Below are 22,693 nucleotides of genomic sequence, written 5' to 3'. Positions count from 1 at the left end.
CGTGTCAACGTGGATTTTTGAAAGCATGATCAGTCACCGAAATATTCGAAGCGCAGTACCATACACCGCCGTACCACTTCCAAAAAATCGAAAAAATAAAATAGGGGCTAGTCCAGTAGTAACGGCAGACACGCGGTAGTAGAGGAGAGCGTGAAGAAGTGAGGAGGAAGAAAAAGTGTGGCTCCGAGTTTTGCTGCTGTGTAGCTGGCTAGCCTTGTGTTGAACCAACGTCTCTGCGCATATAACCTCGCTCCCCACTCCCGAATGTTGTTACTTTTTTCTTTTCCTTTTTTTTTTCATTCTTTACACGTTTCGAACGGACTGTAAAACGTTTACGACAGTGGTACCGAAAAATCGGCCTTTTTTTGCTTTCCTTCGCGAGGAATAAGCACGTCTAATAACGCAGTGAAAATTTTTACATATTCAAGGGTTTTCTTCGAGGCTACGCGAGATGGACGACGAGTGGGGTAAGGATTTATTTTCGAACGAGATTCAAAGTTTGTCTGACACAAATTTGACACGAAAAATGTACGCGTACATGGTTGCGTATACAGACATATACATGGATATTGAAAAACATATTTTCGCTTCGTAATTTTGAACAAAAATGTGCTTCCCGTTTAACCAAAAAAAATGAGTAATTTTTTTTTTGGCACCCAACTCGTGTTGCAGGTGCTGACAATATTGAGGCGAAATTCGAACTCGTCATGAGAGCTAACAAGTGGGAAGGCGAGGACGAAGAAGAGGAAGTCATGGTACGACTTTTTTCACACTTTCTTTTTTTTCCCCCCCAAGCAAGCTTGTTCAATATTTTCGTAAGTGTGCGGTTGCGTGGATAGGTGTGCTGTTCTTAACCCATTTCCCGACCACATGCTCGTCCCGCCATGCTGAACAACTTTTTTGACATATTCTTCGAGAATTTACTTTCCGCACGTTTTTTCCGCTGTTTTCGATGAAAAATGGAGAAACTCTTTCATTTTCTGACTTTTCCCTTGAATCTGTCAAAATACAATGAAAATTTTATTTTTCTATTTTTAGAATTCACGTTTGAACAGTCGAAAATTTCGAAAATTTAATAGTAAACTGATCCCTACAACAAACAGGCTGCTCAATTCCCCTTTTTTTGTGACTCCAACGTCTTCGTCTTCCCAAATATTGTTCGTCCTACTCATTCATCTTGTTGATTTTGCGCTTTTGCTAATGCAGGACAGCTGGGAGGACGTAGGTGAGGAGAAGAAGGATGTAGAAAAACCCGCTGAAGTGCCCAAGTCCAAACCAAAACCCAAGAAAAGTCTCTCGGAAAAGATCGAAGAGCGTGAGGTTTGTTACAGTTTTTTTTTATTAATTCTACTCGAATCACTTATTCATTGTTATCCAAAAAAAATAGTTGAATTCACGTCATCCTATAACTTTTTTGAGATTCAAAAATATAATTGAACAAAAAAACGACCAGATGCTCAATCACGCTAAATGTTTAGCTATAAAAACAACGATCGATAGAAGTAAACAAAGTTTTATGTAAATCATGCACGCTCTATAAATTTTCATTGAATTTTCTATAGAGAAAAGCACGCGAAGAGGCTGAGAAGAAAGCGAAGGAAAAGGACGAGGCTTTAACGCCGGAGGAAAGAAGAGCCGAGCTTTTGAGGCGACAGAGGCTTCAGGAGCAGGCGGACCTCAGACTCGCCATGGAGACTTTCGGTTTGTCCAACCTTGTAGACTTTACTCCCCGAAAACCTGCTGACAAAAGCGAGAAAAAATAAGGAAAAAAACGTAAAATAGAGATTTGTGAAAGAGTTGAAAGAGATGAAAAAAATTCTATACGAGCGTACGTAAATTCATTTGGGAAACGAACAAATCTGTTGTGGGAAACGTCACGCCTGATGAATTTTAACTCGAAAGATGAGATAATCAAAGGCGATATTGAAATATGCGAGTTCAATGAAAACTCTGAATCTAAGAACAATTCAGAGGGAGAAAATAATTTTTTAACGAGATAAATTAAAAGTAGAAAATGAAAAAAGAAGAAACGAAAACCAAAATCTCTCACTCGTGCGTTTTTCAAGTTTTTTAAGGATTTTGCAAAAATTCTACTGAAACGAAGGCTAAATTATTCGCGGCGCTGCACAGTTCGATGAGAAAAATGTAACTTTTTTATGTTCCCCCCTTTTTTTTTTTCATTTTTTTCATTAAAAAATGTGCGAGAACGAGGAGATATACAAAAATCCGTTGAAATTTGGCGCACAGTTTCAGGAACCGTACCAGAAAGTCGAGACGAAAAAATCATTTGTAATAATAGAATAAAACGCGTCCTTTCGATTTGACTTATTGAACGAAACGAAACCAACTGACAGGGATAAATAAATAGAAAGATATAAATTACGTAAAAAAAATACTGTTACTGTATTGTAATAAAAATGGCAATTTAACGCAAAACGGACAAAAATTTGTGTTCAAATTAGTTTTTGTAATAACCTTTGTGCATTCTTCTTTACTTATTTTCATCTCTCTCTTCTTTGTCTCTAATTAAATTGAAGCACATTATTTCCGTACTGTTCCTGACTGACGTTGCAAGCATGAGCGGATTCAGGCTTTTTCAATATTTCAAAAATCGTATTTTTCTTTTAAAAAGCCAAAATATCGATTCGCTTCTGAAATTCGAAATTCGGTGAAACACACTTTTAGCTTCTCGTCAATTTCCCTTGCAGCACTTCACTGTTCAATACTCATTGTTGATTTTTCAAGGCGTTACGGAGTCGACGGGACTCGATGCAATGTTGCCCGACACGAAAGAGGAGTTTGACCAGTTTTGCGAAATCCTCGCTCAAAAGATCAACAGCTTCAACAAGCACACGGAGTTCCCTGGATTCGCCGAGGAGCTCGTCAATCGCATAGCGGTCAACCGTTAGTAAAAAACAAAATCAAAATCCACAAATTATCAAAAAACAGTCAATAATTTCCATTGAAATTCGATAAATTTGAGAACTCGGACTGAACAATTAGTTTGAGAAACAAAAGAAAAACGCTTTAAGTGGGTGCGTGAAAACTGATTTATTTTCTTGAACTTTCGCAGTGCCATCAACGAGTTTGAAGAAGTTGAAAACGACCTTGGAAAATTTGGCGATAGAAAAGTCGAAGCTGGAGAAAGGGGACAAGGGAAAGAAGAAGGGCAAGGGAAAGGCGAAATTGAAGATCGAGGGAGAGAACACGCACTTGACGGAGTACGACGCGTACACGTACGACAACGAGTACGACGATTTTATGTAGCGAGAACGAGAGAGTTGAACAGCCAGCCAAAACCAAGTGGATATCACGTTTTTACATAAGAAACCGTATGATAAATCTAGTCGGTTCGAACACACACACACAGACACACACACACACACACACACACACACACACACACACACACACACACACTGCAAAAACTGCATAAACTTGAAACAAGCGTAAATCCCAACAAAACATACAGTTTAAAGATGAGAATAAGAAGCAGAATTTATGAAAATTAGTTATTCCTCTGTGTTTTTCTTGTGTACGCTTTCGTCTTTGGAGGAAATCGTGTAAAAAAACTATGAGAGAAGGCTCGGAGAGCAAATTAAATAATGTCGAATTAAAAGTTAATTTTTTTCTCTATTTTTCATTGCCTCGTTTTTGTTACGTGTATAAATGATTATTAATATTAATGATTAACGATTAACGATTAATAATATTAACAATAATTCTCATTCGAGGAAGTAAGATCCTCAGGCTCGAAATTCACAACGATAAACTTTAGCTATGTTATTAATCTCCGATCACGCTATTATTCCCTTGATTAAAATGATTAAACTTGGAGTGATCGATATTTATATGTATTTCAATATTCATATTCATCTACATATAAATATTCGTCAACGTTTAAACAAATATATATATATATATAGAGAGAGAGAGAGAGAGAGAATTGATTAACTGAATTCATTGTTTGAGGAAAGAGGATTTCTAAATAAAGTTGACCGACAGCAATCGAATGAATTTTTTTTATGCTTTCATAACACGAGTTTAATATCTAATTGAAATTAATCCTGATTCTGCTAACCTAAACGTTTTTAGTTGATTGAAATTCAGATGTTTTACTCAGTCATTTAAAAGTTCATCGATTCGAGCACGAAAATTCTGAATTTTTTGTTCTCGAGGGTTGAGAGAAAATTTGTTTGCCTTCGTACGAGTTCAAGTTTTTTGTTTTCAATATAGAATCGAACGTGCTACGAAAATGGCTCGTAAAGGTTCGCAGAACGAGGATCAAATCCGGATTGGATTCATGTGCTTTTTGCGGTGACTAAAAATTGTGTTTCTTTTTCTACACCGGGTCTGGGAGACCCGGTTGGCTCTCGTGATAGGTGCAGACGTTTTTGGTTTCGTTCCAGCTTCATCCAAAATCGGTCTCGAAGGACCGAGGGAAGTTTTGGATTCTCATTGACACCCCGGAAACTTGAACTCCTCGCCCGGGTCTGACGGACCCGAGAATCGTCGAGTTTTCATGTATTTTAGCGACGGAAGTGCGACTGCGCGTCATCATCGACGCGAATCGGTGGAACTGGTCGCCCGCGCGTCCATTCGCAGTGGGGGAAGCTCCGCTCGAGGGTGGAAAAGCTCCGAAGGGTTGAGCTTGCGCATTAGTCTCCGGGCGACTCGAGGGCGCGAGCGAAAAGCGAAAGGAGCGAGAGAGGAAAAAAGGCGAATGTAAGTCTCGTCGAGAACTTCGACGAAGTACACGGCTATGAATGAAGACCAAACCTTGTCACTTGGAGGTAATTAACGTCGATTAACGTCCAAGTACTTCTTCGCGTACGAGATTCCCTGGCCGATCAATCCGACCGTTTTCTTTCTCCTGCTGATGACTAGAGGGAAATTCGTGTGTGGGCGTCTCGACGCCTCGCACCTCCGTCGGTGTGTGCTCGTGTGTGCGTGTCTCTAAACAATGTTCCGTAGCCTCGTGACGCATTGACATTTATCGATCTCGAGTGTGACTTTTAGTTTTTTATTACTTCTTCTTCTTCTTCTGGCCCGGAAGTTAAGGGGGAGAAAGAAAACGGCGGAAATTCACTGGCAACCTCCCCTCCCCGTTGGCCTTTGAACACTTTTTCATTCTGCTTCAACTCTGTTTAGATCGTAGCGGTGCTACTTCTGTCTGTCATTCCCTGGCCAGGACCGACCGTCTTTAAAATATCATGCCCCCGAGATCGTGCCTCAGTCGTACGGAAAATCGTCCAGAAGGTGAGACAATTTATTTCATCATTTTGTGCCCTTCAATCAGTCGATTCGTTGAATTTTTTTTCCACCATGATTTTATCGTTTTGAGTAGTTTTTCACTCTTTTCGATTCACAAAAATCGTGAAATTGACACGGATTTTTCCTTCACTGACTTCGCCGGTGCTCTGACCGTTGAAAATTTTATGAAAAACAGTGATTTTCAATATTTTTTCACTTTTTCAGAGATGGCTACCAATACTGAAAAAGTATCAGGTCGAGCTGCCCCTCGAGTGCCCCTTCCACGAGAGCCGGGACATATTTCATCCGCAGCAAGCGGCCAAATTTCAACACAGAACGTCACAGTGGACATGCGGTCTTTGCGGCAAATCGTTTTACGCGGAGAAACATTTAGATGCCCATTTCGATAGCAGGCATCGGAGCAACATTAATATGGTACCGTTTTCTTCAGTTGAAAGAAAAAATCGAGCTCGACGCGAAGAAAAACTTAATTAGAATCTTTTAATATCCGATTTGATATTTACTCCAAAAATTTGATGGAATTTTCACGTTTACGAGTATCCTCCGAGCCAGGGGCTTTTTGTTCCGGGTCTCTCCGACCCGGGAACAGGCTCCCAGGCTCGGGATACGTTACAATCGATGCTGACATGATTTGTCGGTTTCCAGGCCGAAGATGCGGTCTGTTTAGCGAATTATTGCGACATAATGAGATGCGACGTTCTGGGTGGTGTCGAGCTCGACAGTTCGTTGATCGACGATCCAACGGGTTCGCTGAACACGGACATTCAGGTATGGCGGGAGAGCAACACGGCAGGGAATGGCCGTCGGACGAAATACGGTGCCGGTGGAGCTGCCGGAAGCTCGTGCGAGTGTCGGGACGTCGCGAGGGTTCATAAAATGAGCGAGAAATCGGAAATCATACCGGCAATAACGAGGTACTCGAGCAAGCAGCGCCATTGCAAGCGAGTCCCGAGCCCCGGGAGCCCCGAGGTCGCCGGCTCGCCGAGCAAGAGCTCCGGGGACTCCGGCACCCTGACCTCCTCGTCCTCGACCTCAACCTCCTCATCCTCTTCTTCGCCCAACCCCCAAACCTCGACCCCGTCCTCCTCGACCTCGAGCTCATCCCGCAGGGACAATAATCCACCCGAAAATGATAACTCCGCCTGTGATAATATCGAGGCTCACGACGACGACGACCTCGATGATATTTACCTCGACGAATACGACGACCCCACCAATCTCGTCGAATCCTCCTTACCCGCTGCTCTTGACAAACGCGAACGCGGCAAGGAATTCGAAATTCGGAAACTCAAGTCCAACTGCAAACCCGAGGAACTCGAGAAACTCAAGCTACAGTGTCAAGTCAGTAGATTTTCGTAATTCACTAAAAACTAATGATTTCCCCTCATTTTTCATCCTCGCTCCAATTTTTCTTTCAAGATTCTCGTCCGCGACTGCATCGCAGGACTTCTTGCCAATCTCTCCGTCAAGGATTTTCAGGAGATAGAAGGTTCGTACTGATCTGCCTCGATCGCCTGTGTTGCCAGCTTTTCTACAACGTTTCGCTTCATCCTCGACATTGTTTCAGGGGAACTCAATCGGGCCATCTGTTGGTACTTGAGCTGCGACAAATATTGGGAAGATTCGAGGAGACAGCCCCGGCACACCCCCTGGTATTTACTCATCACTTTTCTTCTCGTATTGTCCACCGGAATTTCCGCCTGTTATTACGTCATTTCCATTATTCTTGGGTAAGTGCAGAGGACATTTTTCAGCGACGAGAGTAGCACCAATTCAGTATACTATAACGAATCTCGAAAATATTGGTCAGAATCTGAAAAGAGAATTGAGAGAATCTCAATAAACATTCAAAATATACAAATTTTTTAATTTGAAGCAACAAACTGAAAATTCGTATTACCAATTGGGCTGTCGCGTCAAGTATCTCGATAATTGAAAAAAAAAAAAGAAATTAGAATACGAAGGAATGATTTCGAAGGTCCGGAGACGACAGTGGTATCGACAGCAACGAGGAGAACCAAGATTCAAACGACGGGCACCCGGGTGAGCGTGGTTCGTTGCACGATCCTGGAGGAATGCCGAGGCACGAGGAGCATCGTCGGAGAATTGAGATTGGTGACGAGAGACTTCAGGTTGCGGCGACGGGGGACATGCCCGACCACTATATTTACGTGACTTATCCGCCAGAACTCAAGCGTCGTTTGCTCGAAAGGTGACGACGAATGCGAATTTTTCGTGTCGTTAAAAATCGGTGAATGGATTTAGAATTTTTGAGTAAATCGTTCACTTTGTTCTCCAGTTGCTACAACAGGACTACAAGATTGTAAATGGATCGGGGGCTTTCCTGAGGTCCTCAGGGGAAGCACCGGAGACGAAGGCGAACACGAGGAAATGGTGGGGCGACGTTGAAAGAGAAAAAACCGAAAATCCTGAAGCAATGCTCACACGAACCATTTCGCACAGAATAAATGTCACAAATTCGTCGGACCATAGGGAAGAAACGGACATGAGAATTCGAGATTTTCATGTCCCCTCGAATCGGAATCAGGAACGAGAGAAAGCGAGTGTGCGAGGGGGAGAGATTCTATCTTAAACGGATTTAAAATCCTTTATTTTTCTTTAAATATTCGCTTCAGCCGAAGATTTAAAACCAATAAGTCATTTTAATCGAGCCATCGGAGTCGCGTTGCGTGTCCATCACGCTGGACTGACGAACCAAACGACGAGACGCTCCTCCCGCGCTGCTCACGCTAGAGCCCAAAGTCCCTCGCACGAATCCCGCTGTCCCGTCGAAATTCGTTTGGGTATCGATGACCCGGGACGTTTCGTCGTCCATGGGCACTTGGTGCTGCATTTCCAAGACTTCTCCGCTCGACAAGTCCTCGTACGAGGTCGTGGCCGAAGTTGGTCTGGAAGCAGTGAATTTCGTTAGTAGATTTTCCTCTATTTTTTCCATTCTCAATGGTTTTTTTAAAATCTTTGCTCTCTTACTTCACTGGAACACATCGGAGGCAGTCAGCACATTTCCAATCCTTTCCAAAAAGCTCTCCCTCCTCGACAGTCTGTGGCAGCCGGTGGTGGAGCGTTTCCGGCAAACGGAGCCCGGACAAACCGCCGATTACTGAGACGACGCCCAGAATAACGAGAGGAAGCACCAGATTTTCACGACCCTGTGAGAAAAAATGTTTTTTTAGTGTCTTTGAACTTCCCTCTCCTCACTCGCTCTCTCACTCGTTTCCTGCTTCGCTCGTACACTTTAAATAATATTTCTAGAAATCCACTAATATTTCGACATCTTTCCTTTCTTATTCTCCTCCTTTCTTTACCTTTTTTCATAGCAATAATTTAATCTCTTGTGTACTTTAATAAAATTCACCAATTGCTCGATCAAAATATCAACAAGGAAATCAAAACAGCGAAAACTTTTGGTTTTTAAGGTTCAAGCTCTCCCTTGCCTCCAACGTAATATTGCGAGCGACCAGTCGATGCTTCACGTCGGAAAAAACTCTTCTGCGTTCCTCGACAGTGAGAGAGTGTAAAAATAGCGTTGTCACGGTGCTTTGCACACGCAAATTTAAGGAATTAAAGAAAAAATCGAGTTTCTTTTAAATTTAACGTTTGAATTGTATCCAAAGACGATTCTATTTGATAAAAACGAAGAAAAACTGGTTCCCCAAGAGCGCTGGTCGCACGTAACCCCTCGAAGGGGAATTAATTCTTACCAGATAAGTGATGAAAGGGATTATGACGAGTCCGAGGCCGCTTATGTAAGCTGAGAAGCCGATAGCAATGCCCCGCAATTGAGTGGGGTAGAGTTCGCCCGCGAACGGATAGATTATGAGAAAAGAGGCAGAAATTGCGGACTTGGAAAGTAGGAAGAGCACGAGGGTGGTCGTAACAGCGTCTAAAAATATAATTATCGATTCAAGGCGTTGTTCCATGCTCGAGTGGAGGAAGCTCGTCGGTTCTTTGCTTTTATTACCCGGAGGCAAAAGCACAGTCGCTACGCAGGACAGGCCAGCGGTCACCATGCAAAGACACAGCGGCCATCGACGACCCCATCGGTCCATGACGACCCAACACGCCAAGTAACTCGGTATCTCAGCAAACGATGAGAAAAAGAAGCTCACGTGTTCCTCGTTGCCCAGGGCTGGCCCGTAGTACGAGAGACCAACGTAGACCATGTTATTGGCGAACCTGTGCAGACGTTTGTTGCCTCGTCAATTATTTTCTGTCTGGAATCTTATTTTCCAAGGTGACTGAGAGTTCAGTGAAAATCAAATTGATCGCATATCTCTCCTGAAGATTTGACAGTTGCGTTTAAAGTAAAAAGTACAAATTTGATGAAAAGCAAATTGAAAATGAGTTTCTGGGAGTTTTTTTTCTCTAAATTCATTACAAAAGATCAGAAATTTGAGGTCCAAAGCAAACCACGCGTTTGCTGGTGATGCAAACTAAAAAAAAGTAAAATTCAAAGTTGATTGTTCCAGTAGTTTCTATGGGAATTTAACAAAAAATGGACAAATTATTTTTATGGAGTTCCTGGAGCGGAGGACGACCTCGGAGCTCTCAATTTCAAATTGTTTCGCCTCCTCACCAGTTGAGCGTAATCAGGCACGTTTTTAGTCTCATATTCGGGGTCTTGAACAGCGACAATACGCCGGGGCCGTTGCGCAATCGTTCCTCCTCGCTCTTCGTCCTGGACATCGTCATCCGCTGTTTCAATTTTTGAGTGAACGATTCAGGGAGTTCCTTGCCGTTGACGAGGGCCAGGGTCTTCAGAATCTCGTTGGCTTCTGCCAAACGACCCTTCGCCAAGAGCCATCGGGGTGATTCTGGAAGAAACCTGGACGTCCAAATTCAGTCAGAATAAAACTTTTTAAGGGTGCTTTATTTTTTTGCTTTTTCCGCTAGTTTTTTGGGAAAAACCACGTGGCTACAGACCACCAGTAAAAGGAGTAGAGCAGAAACGGCGCGCTCGTCGTCGCCGCCAGAATCCTCCATTCCGGTATCAAATACGTCACACCCGCCAGCATGCACAGTCCCATCGTGTAGAAACTGCAGGTCAAAACCGTCACGAAAGATCGATAATTCGGACCAACCAATTCTAGGGCTGCAAAAAATGAAAAACAAATGATAAATCGCCGATGAAATTAGGAATCGTGGGGAGGGATAATTTCTTGATGAACTTACATATGATAAAAGGTATTTGATAGATCGCTGGAATCGTGAGTCCTACTACGAAACGACACGCCGCCCAGGACCAAAAACTGTTCGATATCGAGGTCAAGCAACCTCCGGCTATGAGGGTTGCGAGGCACGTGAAAAAAGACAATTTTCGGCCGATTCTGTAATGAGAAATCGAGGGAATAAATATTTTTTGAATTCAGTCGAATTATGGGAAAAGAACATGCCTTATTTATACTTTTGGTCGGTCAGCTCTGTTGCGAGAAACTACTAAATCTTCAATATCTCGAGAACGGATGAAGCGAATTCAATAATTTTTTTTTTATTTTGTTCGACTTTTCAAGGTACAATTTTACTGCTCACTGAAAAATTTTTAGCTAATTATTTCAATTGTGAGCGTCCGTTTTTATGTTTATGAGAAATTCTTGATGCTTCGGAGGCTCGATCTACGAACCTGTCGTTCAGGGAGCCAAACAGATAAACACCGATCGGGCCACCGGTGTTCAAAGCTACCAAACCGTAAGTAGGATAAATTGCTTTATCACAGACAAGGTCGAACTGTAATACGAAATATAAAAATTGACGGTTATTGATAAAATTTGACAAATTCGTGAAAATTCTTTTCCGGATCAACGAGCCCTCAAAAAAGTCCCAATAAGGAGTCGGGACTTTTGTTAACAAGTCCAAAGTTGAACTCCGAGTCTCAAGCCCCGATTGGGACTTTTTTCTTGCGATTAAATCTTTTGAGACGTACGTCAATGACGATGGACGACGTAATCTCCGAAGTGTCATACTCCCATCCATGATCACAAGGAATAACTGGCCAAGACGAGTTTCCCACGGTTATGTTGAGGTTTTCAGGGTCATTGCCGGTGATGTCGGCCCAGTCAACGTCGTACCGCGTACATTGGCTGTACGAGCTTTCATTTCCATCCTACTTTGACAGTAATTACGGCTTATTTTTCAAAACGACTTATTCGAGCTTAAAGTCTTGAAGAAAATTATTTCTGAGGTCATGGGCTATGGCTGCTCTCAATGTCATTCTGGACTAGGATAAAAAGCATCGTCAGTGAAATAAGGAATGAAAATTTAAAGGGACTCTGTCAAATTTTAGTATCAACGAAGATGAAAAATGGACGTGCGAACGAACTTTAGAGTCAGCGAGGCTCCGCTCATATAGTCGGGCCCCGCTGATTCTCTTGCGAGAAGCGCCTCGCCACTGGCCACCTAGCGGACTCACGGCGAAGCTCGCCAAAAAATTTACTTGATAAAATCATCATAATCGATTGAATAAGCACCTGGTGTGTGATGGGAATGGCTAGACGCCTTCTCCGTGAAATATCCAGTCCCTCGAGACCGGGAACCTTGCACCAGTGCGGTGGTGTCGAGGCCATAAATAGTTGATTGAAAGCACAAAAGCCACATGGCAGGCAAGCCGGTAGGCAAACCAGCCACAATAATTTCTTCTGATATTTTCCAAATTCCCCGACGATTGGCAACAGATCGTCGAGATCAAAAGCCTCCTACGAAGACTCGTTAATGTAGTACGAATATAATTGGCATTGTAACGATAAAATACTGTGAAATCTGAGCCTTTTTTTTGCCATTTTCAAAGAATGAATTTTACAAAAAAAAAAAAAAAAAGAAGAAGAAGAAAAATGAACAATCCAGACGACAGACAGCAATGAAAAGACTCACATCTTCGTCGTTATTGGCTTTTTTATTCCTGGTTGACGGAGTAGCGCCGTTAGTTGGCGAGGATTTGTCGTCCGACGTGTACATATTATTTATTTATTACCGTCGAACTCGTTCCTCACTCGGGAACCCGGCGATACCCCGCGCACCAGGAGGCCTTACAAGAACTTTACGTGACCCGCATTCGTCCCAGGCTTTAAGGCCTCTGACGTCGAAGAAGGATTACTCAAAAAAAACGTTCTCTTATCAATAAACCGTGATCGAAGGATTCATAGAGTTTTAATTTTCAATTTAAACTTTCACACTCTACACCGAAGCGTTGAAAACAACATTTTCGGTTGGCTCTTCCCGCCTTTTTATTTGAACGATCGATATTTCGATTTATTTGAAATTTTTCGCGCCCAAAAAAAGAACGAAGTGAGAGCAGCGCTGCACTCTTCCCGCGTTTCCGGTCGCGAGGTTCGAGCCTTCCAAGCTACCGATACGCACTACTCGGTCGATGAGAAAATCGTAACCGAATGAATCGTAGAACGAGAGAAAGAGAGAGAGGAAGCAAGAGACTCGGGAAGAGAGAAAAGGAAAAGGAGAGGGAAAAAATGACGCGATAATACGAGATTAGGTTTATATACGTTGGAGAACGCGAGAAGGGAATTTGTAGGCTGGTAATTCAATTGGGTTAAGGGTACTTAGAGAAGATTGAGGACATTGCTGACACCGAGGGCATCCGATCGCTGCGGGGACTCCTAGTTCCGTCTCTCTCTCTCTTCCCACTCCCGCGGAATGATTATGCACGTGATGTAAACACAGGGAACGACATTAGCGTTCAACATTTCATTAAACCCTCTCTTTCTCTCTCTTTGTCTAAATTGGATCGAAACGATTGTGTAATTCGGTCGCAAAGTTTCTGCGATAAATCGTCGAAGAAAGTGAGGTTAAGTTTTGAAGAAAATGGCCTCCATTGGGCGCCATTTTGAGCGTGTGTTTAAGGTAGATCATGCCCGAAGATTCGTATTTTATGAGTGACTAAATTGCATCGATATTTACTTCCTAATTAATGATATATGATCACTTTAAATTCATGACAGAGTTATTAATTCGAAATAGTAAATACACTGTTTTCAACTTATCCTTTGGCGAATGAAATTACAAGCCATTTATATTAATCTGGGATCCCCATCACTGAGCGAACCCCAAATTTCATTCGTCCCTGACGAAAATACTGTAGTTTTTTATCTCAAAAATCGCATTGGAGAGCCCAAAGGGTAAACTCAAAGGGAAATGGATCGAGAAAAAAGTATTAATAAAAAGACAGAAGGCTGCGACAGGAATGGGTCGAGCCAAGAAGACACAAAATGCCGAAATAAACAAATTTGAGGTTATGCGAGTGCTCTGTACCAATTTCTTTCAATCTTTATTACTAGTGAGACAATCGTCTCGAATATTTTCCCAAATCTTCATTTCATACTTCACTGTTATTGTAAAAATAAAAAATCAGTCGACTACCGATTTAAACTCTGTGTGAATTTCAAGGCTTAAGAAAATTGTTTCGTGCATGAACTACCTTAAGTTGTGAGGGAATGTTGAAAAAATGAGGAAAATTGAGATAAAATTTTTTTTTCACATGGCCTTAAGCACCCCTTTCGTTTATTCGTTTATTTTCCAGACTCTCGGACTCTCGTGGCTCAAAATTGTAGTGTTTATTCGTTCTCTCTCTCGCTCTTTCGTTCTCTCGATCGCGCAGCTTGCACAGGTACATTAAAACACAAGGGCAAATATGCTTTCGTACATACATTTATACATCAATCATATCGTAACGTTCCACGCTCACGAAATTTTTTCATTGCTCGGATATGTATTTAAAAAATGGAAGAAAAAAAATTTTTAAAAGGGGGAGAACAAAAATGCAAAATAAAACCTAAAAAATGAAAATAAAGTCACAGACTTTCCGGCAATCGCAATATTTCGTACAAATGGAAAGAAAATTATTATCTAGTGCCCTAAATCGCTAAAAAAAAACAAATTAGGCACGCGAATTTTCGCAATTCATTTCTTATTCACTAAAGCTCTTATGCACACGCTCTCATTCTCTCTTTCTCGCTTAATTCGTACTATCACAAGCCCATTTATTCGAGGTACTCTCGTTTTTTGAATCCACGCGCGCGATTGTCCAAAGACACGAACGGCTAAAAAAATAAAACTCCACTTTTTCTCATCATCACCGTTTTTTTTTCTTTCATTTTCTTCCTTCCGTTCTTCCCTCGTTTTTTTACGTATATATAATTTATATATATACATATTTTTCATTCAAGGACAAATTGGGGGTGGAAAATCATCGGTAATAACAATTGAAAAAAAGCAATGGGACGCAGTTGGGGGAGAGGTAAGAAATGAATCAGAAAAATGGACATTCCCGGCCTCGCGGGGATAAAACGCGTGCATTTTTCTCATACTTTTCGTTTCTCCCGTGTGCTCCTCCCTCGATCGAATCAACAGGTAACGGACAGTTGCGAAAAAAAGAATATTTATTCACCATACACGCGCGCTCACAAACGTACATTTTCGGAGGTTTAAGAAAAAAGATAAGAAAAAAACGCACACGTGATTAATTATCACCTCAACCAGGCACGGCTAAAACTTGGACTGGTTTTTTCTCTCTCTTTTTCTCTCGCTCCTCATCACATTTTTTCGGCTTTGCCTCCTTCGCAAGCTGCTCTCATCCACTCGTCACAATTTCTCTCTCCTCCATACGCTCTCTTTCTCTCTTGCTTTTTTGCTCCGACTTTGTGACTTGGAAACAAAAAATTAATTAAAAAGAAAAAAAAAAAAAAAAAAAAAGACGACGAAATTCTCGTTCGATGCTCGAAATTTTTGCTTCGCGCATATCCTCCATTTTTCCTTCCCATTCTTGCTCTCGCTCTCTCTTTTTCTCTTTTTCTCACTCTCCCTTTCGTCTCTCAGGCAACGCACTTTCACGCGCATCGTCCACGACAGATATTCTTGGCACAGCATCACGTTTTTTTCAAAATTCGTCTCAAATTTTGTTTCCTCTCTCACCTTATTTCACACTCTCTCTCTCTCTCTCTCATATTTTTGGTTGCAATAGTTATTTGCATTTTTTGCTATTTAATCGCCACTTTTTCGCTTTTTTTCTCATTATCATACACACACTCTTTCTCTCTCTCTCTCTCTTTACATTCGTCAAAACTCGAATTCTCTCGCTCTCTCTCTTTCGTTCGCTCTTTCTCTCAAGTGGATCTTTTCCCCCCGGGGGACGAGAACATTTTCTCTCGAAACTTGGTCGGTAAATTGTGTTTTTTTTTGTATGTTTTTTTTTGCTGTTGGCCAAAAAGCAGGAACACGCGCAGACATCCAAATTCAACCTCTCGCATCCGGTCATCATCATCCTCATCATCGATCTTCGCTCCTGTTATATTTTTTCGATTTTTTTTCGCTTTTTCACCTTTTTGTCTTTTTTTTTGCTTTTTTTTTCTCTCGGAACTCACGCACATCCATCAACTCGCATCCGCACCATCCAATCTTGTTGTCTTTGTATTGTGTTCGATAGCTTTCTAGTCAAATCAATTTGCACGAGTGTACAATCTTGGGGCGATCTGCAAACAACAAAAAGCCAAAATGGACCAAGTGTGATTAAACCCTGGTTTTTTCAACGACGTAATCGCGGGCATGAACGAAAAATGGTAAAAAAAACAGAGAGAAAAATATTCAAGTTTTGTGCACTTTCAATTTTCTTCATTTTGGGTCATTTATGGATATATTTCGGGAGTTATTTTTGAGACATTGAGAGACACCATGGGGATTATTAAACGGGAGGACAGACTCGTATTTTGAAAGCCCTGAATATTTCAAATTTTCCATTTTTTGGAAAATGATCATTTGTTTTTCTTTCTCTTAGCGCGTTTCAAAACGAGAATTTTTGGACGTGAAATAAATTGAGACTGTAGAAAGAAAAATGATACGAATTTCAAGGGGCGAACCTGAATTTTGCCATTTTTTTCTTTCTCATTAAAAAAAAAAAAATAAATAAAAAAAAATGACGAGAATACAACTTTCAAGCGTTTTATCCAGGTTTTCCCTGCTTGAAAATGAACTCCCTAAAAATCGTTGACGAAAAAAAGCTCTGAGATTAGTATATCAAAGTGCGAGAACATTCGTACTTTCATCTAGGAATTTTTTGTGAGAGGTCCTTCGTTATTTTCAGCACTTAAAAACCCTCGTGACGTCTTTTTATATATTTCCAATAAGAAAATATGAACTTTATAAAAAATATAAAAAATTTCATTGAGAAAATCATATTTTTATCCCCGATGGAAGGTTTCGATCGAAGAATCGTGTATTCTCAAGAGAAGTACGAGTTTCAAGGTGAAAATGAATTTAGTTGGACTTAAAATGGATAAAGTGTGAAAAAATGGTGAAGAACTCACCAACTCGAGGCAGAATTGGCGGTCTTCAGTCTCCTGATTTCCTTGGTGACCCACGTCGCGAGGGTTTTCGGTTTGTTGCTTCTCGCGCGTCGTCCTTTGGTAAGGAGTTCAGTGAGGGGTTCAGTTTCGACCATGGGAAGTAATTTGGCGCCAAAGACGGTGACGAGATCGCCAAGGAGGCCGATGGAGGCGGCCATGGCTTCTTCGGAGAGCTCGCGATCGAGAGCGATCGAGGTGATGAAGGTGATGATGAAGGGAACGTGAGGTTCAACGAGAGCGACGTCGGGACTGGGGGTGGCACCGTCGCCGCGGAGGCCCTGGGTGATACCGGTGTAGGCTTCGAGGACGCCGACTCGAAGTTCGTTGAGGTAGTCGACCATGTCGTAGTCGCTGCGGTCGACGTTGGCTTGGGAGGCTTGAGCGAGGGTGAGGAGAACGACGTCGAGATACTTTTTGAACTCGGGCCCAATGGAGAGGGCGACGTCGCCGAAAACTGAAAGAATTTGAGGCTTGACGGATCGGTGGACGGTTTCGTTGCCGAGGTTGTCGAGGAGCAGAGTCATGATCTCGTCGCAGTAAGGCAGCATTTTGTTGCGAAGAGCCCGGCAAATGTCGCCGGTGAGGCCGACAGCGGCGCAGCAGACTTGATATTCGGCGTAGTTTTTCAATCCGAGACAGAGATAAGGCTTGAAAGCGTCCATGTACTTGAGGAAACCGTCGGAGAGGACTTCGACGAGGGTGGAAACTGCCATGAGAGCGTCTTCCTGGACACCGCCGACTTTGCAGGAGTTGGAGGCGAACATGGCGAGGACGGCGGTCATTATGGCGTCCGATATTTGCGGAGCGTCCTCCGGCGTGACTTTACGAAGAACCGACTGCAACGTCGCGCACAGGAGCGATTGGAGGTCGTGGTACTGAGCGCGATCCGAGTGGTTCTGGAAGTGCGTTTCCATCTGCAAAACCTGCTGCAGTCTGTCGAGAATAACCATCGTCGTTTTTTGCACCGTGACGTAACAATCTCGCGGAGAATTCTTCACCATTTCCATGAGCGCCTCGTAAGCCGCCGAGCGCAAATTCGCCTGGGCCCCGTCCGGACGATCCGTTGTTTCCAGGAGACGCTGCACAATGAAGTCGAAAAACTGCGACATGCAGTACGTCTCCGGCTGCTGGCCTTCCTCCACCGCCGCTGCGTCGTAACTCGCCTCCGCCAATCCCGTGAACGCCCAACACACGTTCGCCGCCACTCGCGGCTCCGCTTTCAAACCATTCACCAAAGACTCCAACAGCGGCTTCAAGTACGGAGGATTTATCGCCGCCTCCGGTATTATCTCGCAGATCCTCCCGAACGTCCACGCCGCCGTGTCCCGCACGACAACGCTGTTGTCGTACATCAACTCGATCAACGTCTGCATCGCCTGCTCTACCAACGGCTTCAACGTCGTTTGATCCAAACCTCCCAAAATCGAGCCAAAAGCCATCAAGGCTGCGTCCCGGAAACGCCAGTCTGGATTCTTGATGTTGTCCTTCACGAAGGGTAGCACGAATGGCACGATCGATTCCTCGCAACACGAAGCCAACAGCATGAGACAAACGCCCGCTGATTTCGACGGATTCCAATCATCCTCGTCGTCGAATTCTTCCTGCTTCGTCAATTTCCTCATCAACACTGGAACCAAATATTGCAACGCGCCTTTCGCATAGTGACGCGAAACTTTTGACGGCACACGACCTCCTTCCGATGCTTCGCCCTCCTCCAACGATAAATCCACCTCCTCGTCCGCCACGTTCGACCAGAATTCTATGCCCTGTAATGCTACGTCGTCGATCTCCGACTTCATCGCTTCCAACGTTATCTAAACGACGGAGAAGCTTTTGTTAATCGTCGATCAATGGAAAAATATCAAAAATTTATTCAGCTACCCAGAGATTCGGTTCTGAGAGATCCATTTCGTGGAAATAGAAAACGTTGATTTCTCAAGACTTTATTGTACTAAGACCCAAGCATATTGCAAAATGACGTAATTTTGGGGCTGAGAGCGTTTGCTTACCGGAAATAGTGCAGGACCCATGTACGGTTCCATAAACTGATAGTACAAAGACATTATTTTAACAAGGCATTGAAGTGCAGCGACGCGTACTTGTGCGTTTGCTGATTGCGTTGCCTCGCAAACAACTTCCATTATGAAATTCCTTTCAGTCTGAAAATTCACGAAAAATATCGTTAACAAACAGTGAAAAACGAAATTAAAAGATTGGACATGGTTCTCCGGTCCACCAGAGATTTCACGTACGACAAAGTAGATTTTAACATTCGGGAATCCGAAGTAAATACCTCGATCTCGAAATTTCCTTTGGTGAATTCCAGTGAATTGTAGAGCGCTTTTGTTGCTGCAAGTCTAACAGGAATGGAGGTATTGGAGCTTTTCATGCCATGGATAATGGCCGTGAGGATGTGATTGGACTGCGAGACCAAAACTTCGCTTTCTATCTCTTGGCAAATGTAGCCGATGGTTTCAAGCGTCGCTTCTCTCATCATTTCTGTGCTTTCGGTGTCGGTAACATTGTTCACCAGCAATGGGATTAGTTCGGTCCACTCGCCGACAGGTAATTCTGCCACAGCGACGTAAGCGACGCACTGCGCAGCAGAGCTCGGCCTGTTCGCCTCAGTTCCGAGAGCTCCCAGAATCTGAATTTCAACGACAGATAAATTCCCAGAAGATGAATAATCGGAGTTTCACACGTTTTGCTCTTTAATCGGAGTATGCATTGGAAACTCACATTTTTCTTAATGTAACTTCTAGTCTCCGCCGGAAGGGCCAACCATCGTTGCTGGTATTGAATTTTGAGCCCAGCATCTTTGGAAGTCAGCTGATTTTTGAGTTGCAAGCCCGCTGCCATGCGGGCAACGCCAGTAGCGGTTGAGGTGCCCAGCACCGCGCTGAGTCGTTGTAGAAACTCATGCTAGGATAAAAAGGTGTGAAAACACTTTACTTTCCAAAATTTCGGATATTTGGACCGAGGAAAAATGATTTTTGTCATTTTTGTTTACTTACGAGATTAGCGAGGGCCGCTTGTTCCAAAAAATTTTGAGCAGCTTCGAGTTCGTTTTTGTCTGTAAATTACGAGACTCATGATAAACACGTTTTCTTTCGAATTGTTACGAATTTCACGATCTCGTAGAGATTTTTTGGTTAGTAACGAAAGCGCAGGCCGCCCCTCCCTGGCAACGCTCGTAATTTCAACAGAATTTTTCATGTTGACCAGAGAAAATGTTCATTTGGTTTTGAAATTAACAAATTTGAGGTTTTCAATGAGGTCTGAGCGGGAGGAAGGGAAGGGGACGGTTTTGGAAGTGAAGTGCGATTTCTCAGTGACACGAGGCGACGCGTGGCTCTGCCAGAAATCGGAGATAATTTTACGAAATTTGAAAAAGGCGAAAAGAAAAAATGGGACTCACCTCCCGAGACGGTTTTCTCGAGGACTTGTATCAGCTGCATCGCGGTCTGATCCATCTGCATGGCTGCTCACGTCGACCCGGGGCCTCGTTCTAGTTTGAATAGAAATAAAGGTCTCTTAATTCGCAAGAGGTAGGAGAGAAATAAGAGAGAAAAAAAACGAAAACAAAAAGGGGGGAAAAAACAAAAAAAAGAACCGCACGATGTTTTTTATTTTCTCCGATTGATCCACGAATTTCGTTACGCTACGAATTTTAAGGTTTTTCGTCTTGCTCCGCTTTTTTTTTTGGTACTTCGATTATTCGATCGGACGTGTGTTTTAATATTCGCGAGAACTTCGGCGACCGGCGAGTAGGAACGCGCACATGTGTGTGGATGGCACAAGCCGTTTTTGTGTTCTCGCTCCTTCTATCGCGGCATGCAACGCTTTTTTCCGCCTCGTTTCTCTCTTTCTCGCACTCTCTGTTTCGCCAACCGCCCTTTTACTGGCACACGGATACACACTCGAGAGCAAAACTTCTTACGAATCGCGGGAAGTGCGACAAGGTGGGAGGTGAACGACGAGAGAGTAGCGAGGGAAAAAAAACGTCGTACGTATTAATTTGCGATTATTTATCGAAAGATATATAGTTTGTTTTATTTTTATTGTTACTAGATTGTCATTATCATCAAGGCCACGACGAGATACACATCGATGCTAGAGCCACTGCCTTTCATTATTATTATTGCGAAGAGAGAAAGGGGGGGGAGGGGAGGAAAAAGAACAAACGTATATTCTCGCGGGACAGCGGTAGACCGTCGAACTACTAGCGCTGCGAACTTCCGACTTTCGGGCGGCAGACTTTCGAAATTTTTTTCAAATTTTGTTCCAAGCTCTTTTATAATTTTCTTCGAGTTTTTGATTATCTGCATTTTTGGTCTGATGAAGAAATCCAGTGAAGAAGTCGTGAAAATACCAGGATACAATTTTTTCGTCAAGTTGGAATGTTTTCAATTTTATTTCGAGAATAATCCGTGGCCTGATGGCGCTGCGACGCCCACCGGCGAAACCGGCACACGCGCGTTTTCAGCCCGCCTCAAGGGGAAGGGGAAACGTACAACAAAAAAACAAAATGGCGGCGCAAATTCGTGCGCGCGATAGGAAACGCGATCGAAAATAACGTCTATATAGATATTTCGAAAACTGTCAAAAACCACACCACTTTCGCTTTGCTATCCTCGAAACCTCGCGTCTCTGTTTTGAAAACCTCTTAATATCGATTCAAAATGTCTTTGAGTTTCGAATCTTACTCTGTTCCTGAGTCGAAAATTTTTTCGATGATTATTCAATTGACGTTTCAATTTATTCTCGCCACAAATTGATGCCTTGAAGTTGTATCACGATTCAAGTTTTATTACGCGACTTCGGAAGCTTGCCATTTTGAGGAGTGACAGAGCTCGCGAAAAAATTCAGAGGATGGCGCCACCTGTGGGATCCACCGGGTGGTGTCATCTGACAAAATTTCCTGAAATCTCTCTGAAAGTCTGTGGAATAACGCGCGAATTTTGATTTATAAATCAACGGTTTGATACAAATTTTGTTTTTTTTTTTTCTAAGCGTTCGAACACCACGAAGGAATAGAAATGGGAAATTCGTAATTCGTAATCTGCCATTTGCTCCAGTTGTTGAGCATCGAGAAGATAGCCATGCCGCAAAGGAGTAGAAAAATAAGAATTCGCCATTGTTTGCCGTAAGTAATGAGCGAATTTGAATGATAGCGAATGAATTTAATTCATTAATTCGTCGAGCGGAGAAATCGAATGAATTAAATTCATTAATTCACTCGCCTCTTATTTATTAGTCTCTGATTAATGTCGGGTCGAAATTCATTTTTCCAAAGAAATGGTGAAAGGATTACAGGAGACTTTTGCTGAGGAATATAATGCGAAAAATTTGCACTAATGAATTTGGTCCAGGATGGATTGATTCTTTGGCTGCCTGAAATAAGGTACGCTTCTGGTCTGTGTAAAATTAAAAAAAATTACTATCATTTTATTTTCCATCTCTATGGAAATCTCATTAAATTAATTTTTTTCTGCCAAAATTTCAATATTTAAAAAAAACATTATATTGTGAACAAAATTTAGAAAGTTTTTTCTCACAATCAAATTACAAGTTATTTATGTCTTCTGCGTACCAATTCATAAGTGATAATCTTGAAGAATCAGCTGAAGTTTTGATTCGTTACATTACGGTTGCGTCCGACAAACTCAAACCTCTGGTACACAAAAAATAAAGTATAAAAATAAATAACATTCAAATAAATGATCAATATACATGAAAAATGATATTTTTATTATATAAAATGATGATAAATGATTTTGCGAGTGCTTGAAATAGTAGTAGTTTATTTCCAATATACCCTTACGGGTTTTTACAAAAGTTCCGGCATCCTTACTAGATATATTTCTTTTTCCTTTCCGTTTCTTTCCTTCAATAAATTTTTTCTCTTACATTGATCAGTTCAATTGCAGTTCTTGCTCCGCTTTCGTTCGTATTACCCCCTTTCTATTAAATTTTCCACTCCTGCTATATCCCCTTCTTTATCATTTGCCATATTCACCCTTCTACTTCCATTGGTTTCTTCATCTCCATTCCCC

The 22,693-nt window shown here is 42.4% G+C and overlaps 4 protein-coding genes and 1 long non-coding RNA gene across 10 annotated transcripts in view; 3 read left to right on the top strand and 2 right to left on the bottom strand.

Annotated features, from left to right (window-relative positions):
• The first annotated feature begins 221 nt into the window (after positions 1 to 221).
• On the top strand, positions 222 to 4,008 carry eIF3j (eukaryotic translation initiation factor 3 subunit j). The gene is made up of 6 exons (XM_043432861.1): positions 222 to 467; positions 673 to 755; positions 1,207 to 1,320; positions 1,563 to 1,701; positions 2,746 to 2,904; positions 3,074 to 4,008. Exons 1-6 carry the CDS (start codon positions 452 to 454, stop codon positions 3,265 to 3,267), a joined length of 705 nt encoding a protein of 234 aa, XP_043288796.1. The 5' UTR covers positions 222 to 451; the 3' UTR covers positions 3,268 to 4,008.
• A 621-nt stretch (positions 4,009 to 4,629) lies between these two features.
• On the top strand, positions 4,630 to 7,779 carry LOC122418549 (uncharacterized). Its single transcript, XM_043432845.1, has 8 exons — positions 4,630 to 4,793; positions 5,152 to 5,259; positions 5,479 to 5,688; positions 5,920 to 6,615; positions 6,694 to 6,763; positions 6,842 to 7,004; positions 7,253 to 7,486; positions 7,574 to 7,779. The coding sequence occupies exons 1-8, from the start codon at positions 4,767 to 4,769 to the stop codon at positions 7,599 to 7,601; spliced, it is 1,536 nt and encodes a 511-aa protein (XP_043288780.1). The 5' UTR covers positions 4,630 to 4,766; the 3' UTR covers positions 7,602 to 7,779.
• Positions 7,780 to 7,918: 139 nt separating this feature from the next.
• On the bottom strand, positions 7,919 to 11,261 carry CarT (Carcinine transporter). Its single transcript, XM_043432563.1, has 8 exons — positions 11,256 to 11,261; positions 10,916 to 11,019; positions 10,468 to 10,622; positions 10,219 to 10,387; positions 9,872 to 10,120; positions 8,997 to 9,471; positions 8,266 to 8,444; positions 7,919 to 8,183 (listed from the first exon to the last, which is right to left on the bottom strand). Exons 1-8 carry the CDS (start codon positions 11,259 to 11,261, stop codon positions 7,919 to 7,921), a joined length of 1,602 nt encoding a protein of 533 aa, XP_043288498.1.
• Positions 10,922 to 20,145, bottom strand: Fs(2)Ket (Importin subunit beta Fs(2)Ket). 4 transcript variants are annotated; one of them, XM_043432836.1, is made up of 8 exons: positions 20,056 to 20,145; positions 19,652 to 19,710; positions 19,377 to 19,559; positions 18,931 to 19,284; positions 18,647 to 18,796; positions 16,599 to 18,451; positions 11,216 to 11,398; positions 10,922 to 11,019 (listed from the first exon to the last, which is right to left on the bottom strand). In XM_043432836.1, exons 1-7 carry the CDS (start codon positions 20,114 to 20,116, stop codon positions 11,305 to 11,307), a joined length of 2,754 nt encoding a protein of 917 aa, XP_043288771.1. In that variant the 5' UTR covers positions 20,117 to 20,145; the 3' UTR covers positions 10,922 to 11,019; positions 11,216 to 11,304. The 4 variants fall into 4 exon arrangements, with proteins under 4 accessions (XP_043288771.1, XP_043288770.1, XP_043288769.1 ...); XM_043432835.1 differs by lacking the exon at positions 10,922 to 11,019 and adding an exon at positions 11,760 to 11,984 and having other exon boundaries at positions 11,254 to 11,395; XM_043432834.1 differs by lacking the exon at positions 10,922 to 11,019 and adding an exon at positions 11,760 to 11,984 and having other exon boundaries at positions 11,263 to 11,398.
• Positions 20,072 to 22,693, top strand: part of LOC122418560 (uncharacterized) — a 6,367-nt gene continuing 3,745 nt past the window's right edge. Inside the window, exons 1-3 of one of the 3 annotated variants that reach the window (XR_006262527.1) lie at positions 20,072 to 20,185; positions 21,651 to 21,783; positions 21,934 to 22,041. This is a non-coding gene — a long non-coding RNA (uncharacterized lncRNA). Of the gene's footprint in view, positions 20,186 to 20,512; positions 20,644 to 21,650; positions 21,784 to 21,933; positions 22,042 to 22,693 lie in introns of those variants that run through there. The other 2 variants (XR_006262525.1, XR_006262526.1) reach the window with 2 other exon arrangements.

Source organism: Venturia canescens, chromosome 11, assembly GCF_019457755.1.
Source record: "Venturia canescens isolate UGA chromosome 11, ASM1945775v1, whole genome shotgun sequence".
NCBI classification, from domain to species: Eukaryota; Metazoa; Arthropoda; class Insecta; order Hymenoptera; family Ichneumonidae; genus Venturia; species Venturia canescens.
The sequence above is the reverse complement of the archived record's forward strand: the minus strand, read 5'-3'. Positions and strand labels throughout refer to the sequence as shown.

What these genes read in the sequence shown, in the direction of transcription:
- LOC122418549 (XM_043432845.1), top strand. Translation starts at nt 4,767, where the DNA reads ATGAAGACCAAACCTTGTCACTTGGAG. An exon ending in ATCGGAGCAACATTAATATG is followed by an intron (nt 5,689 to 5,919) that starts GTACCGTTTTCT and finishes GTCGGTTTCCAG; the next exon opens with GCCGAAGATGCGGTCTGTTT. An exon ending in AACTCAAGCTACAGTGTCAA is followed by an intron (nt 6,616 to 6,693) that starts GTCAGTAGATTT and finishes TTTTCTTTCAAG; the next exon opens with ATTCTCGTCCGCGACTGCAT.
- eIF3j (XM_043432861.1), top strand. An exon ending in AAAAGATCGAAGAGCGTGAG is followed by an intron (nt 1,321 to 1,562) that starts GTTTGTTACAGT and finishes AATTTTCTATAG; the next exon opens with AGAAAAGCACGCGAAGAGGC. An exon ending in CAATCGCATAGCGGTCAACC is followed by an intron (nt 2,905 to 3,073) that starts GTTAGTAAAAAA and finishes GAACTTTCGCAG; the next exon opens with TGCCATCAACGAGTTTGAAG.
- CarT (XM_043432563.1), bottom strand. An exon ending in CTCTACTCCTTTTACTGGTG is followed by an intron (nt 10,121 to 10,218) that starts GTCTGTAGCCAC and finishes TTGGACGTCCAG; the next exon opens with GTTTCTTCCAGAATCACCCC. An exon ending in TGCCTGATTACGCTCAACTG is followed by an intron (nt 9,472 to 9,871) that starts GTGAGGAGGCGA and finishes ACGTCTGCACAG; the next exon opens with GTTCGCCAATAACATGGTCT.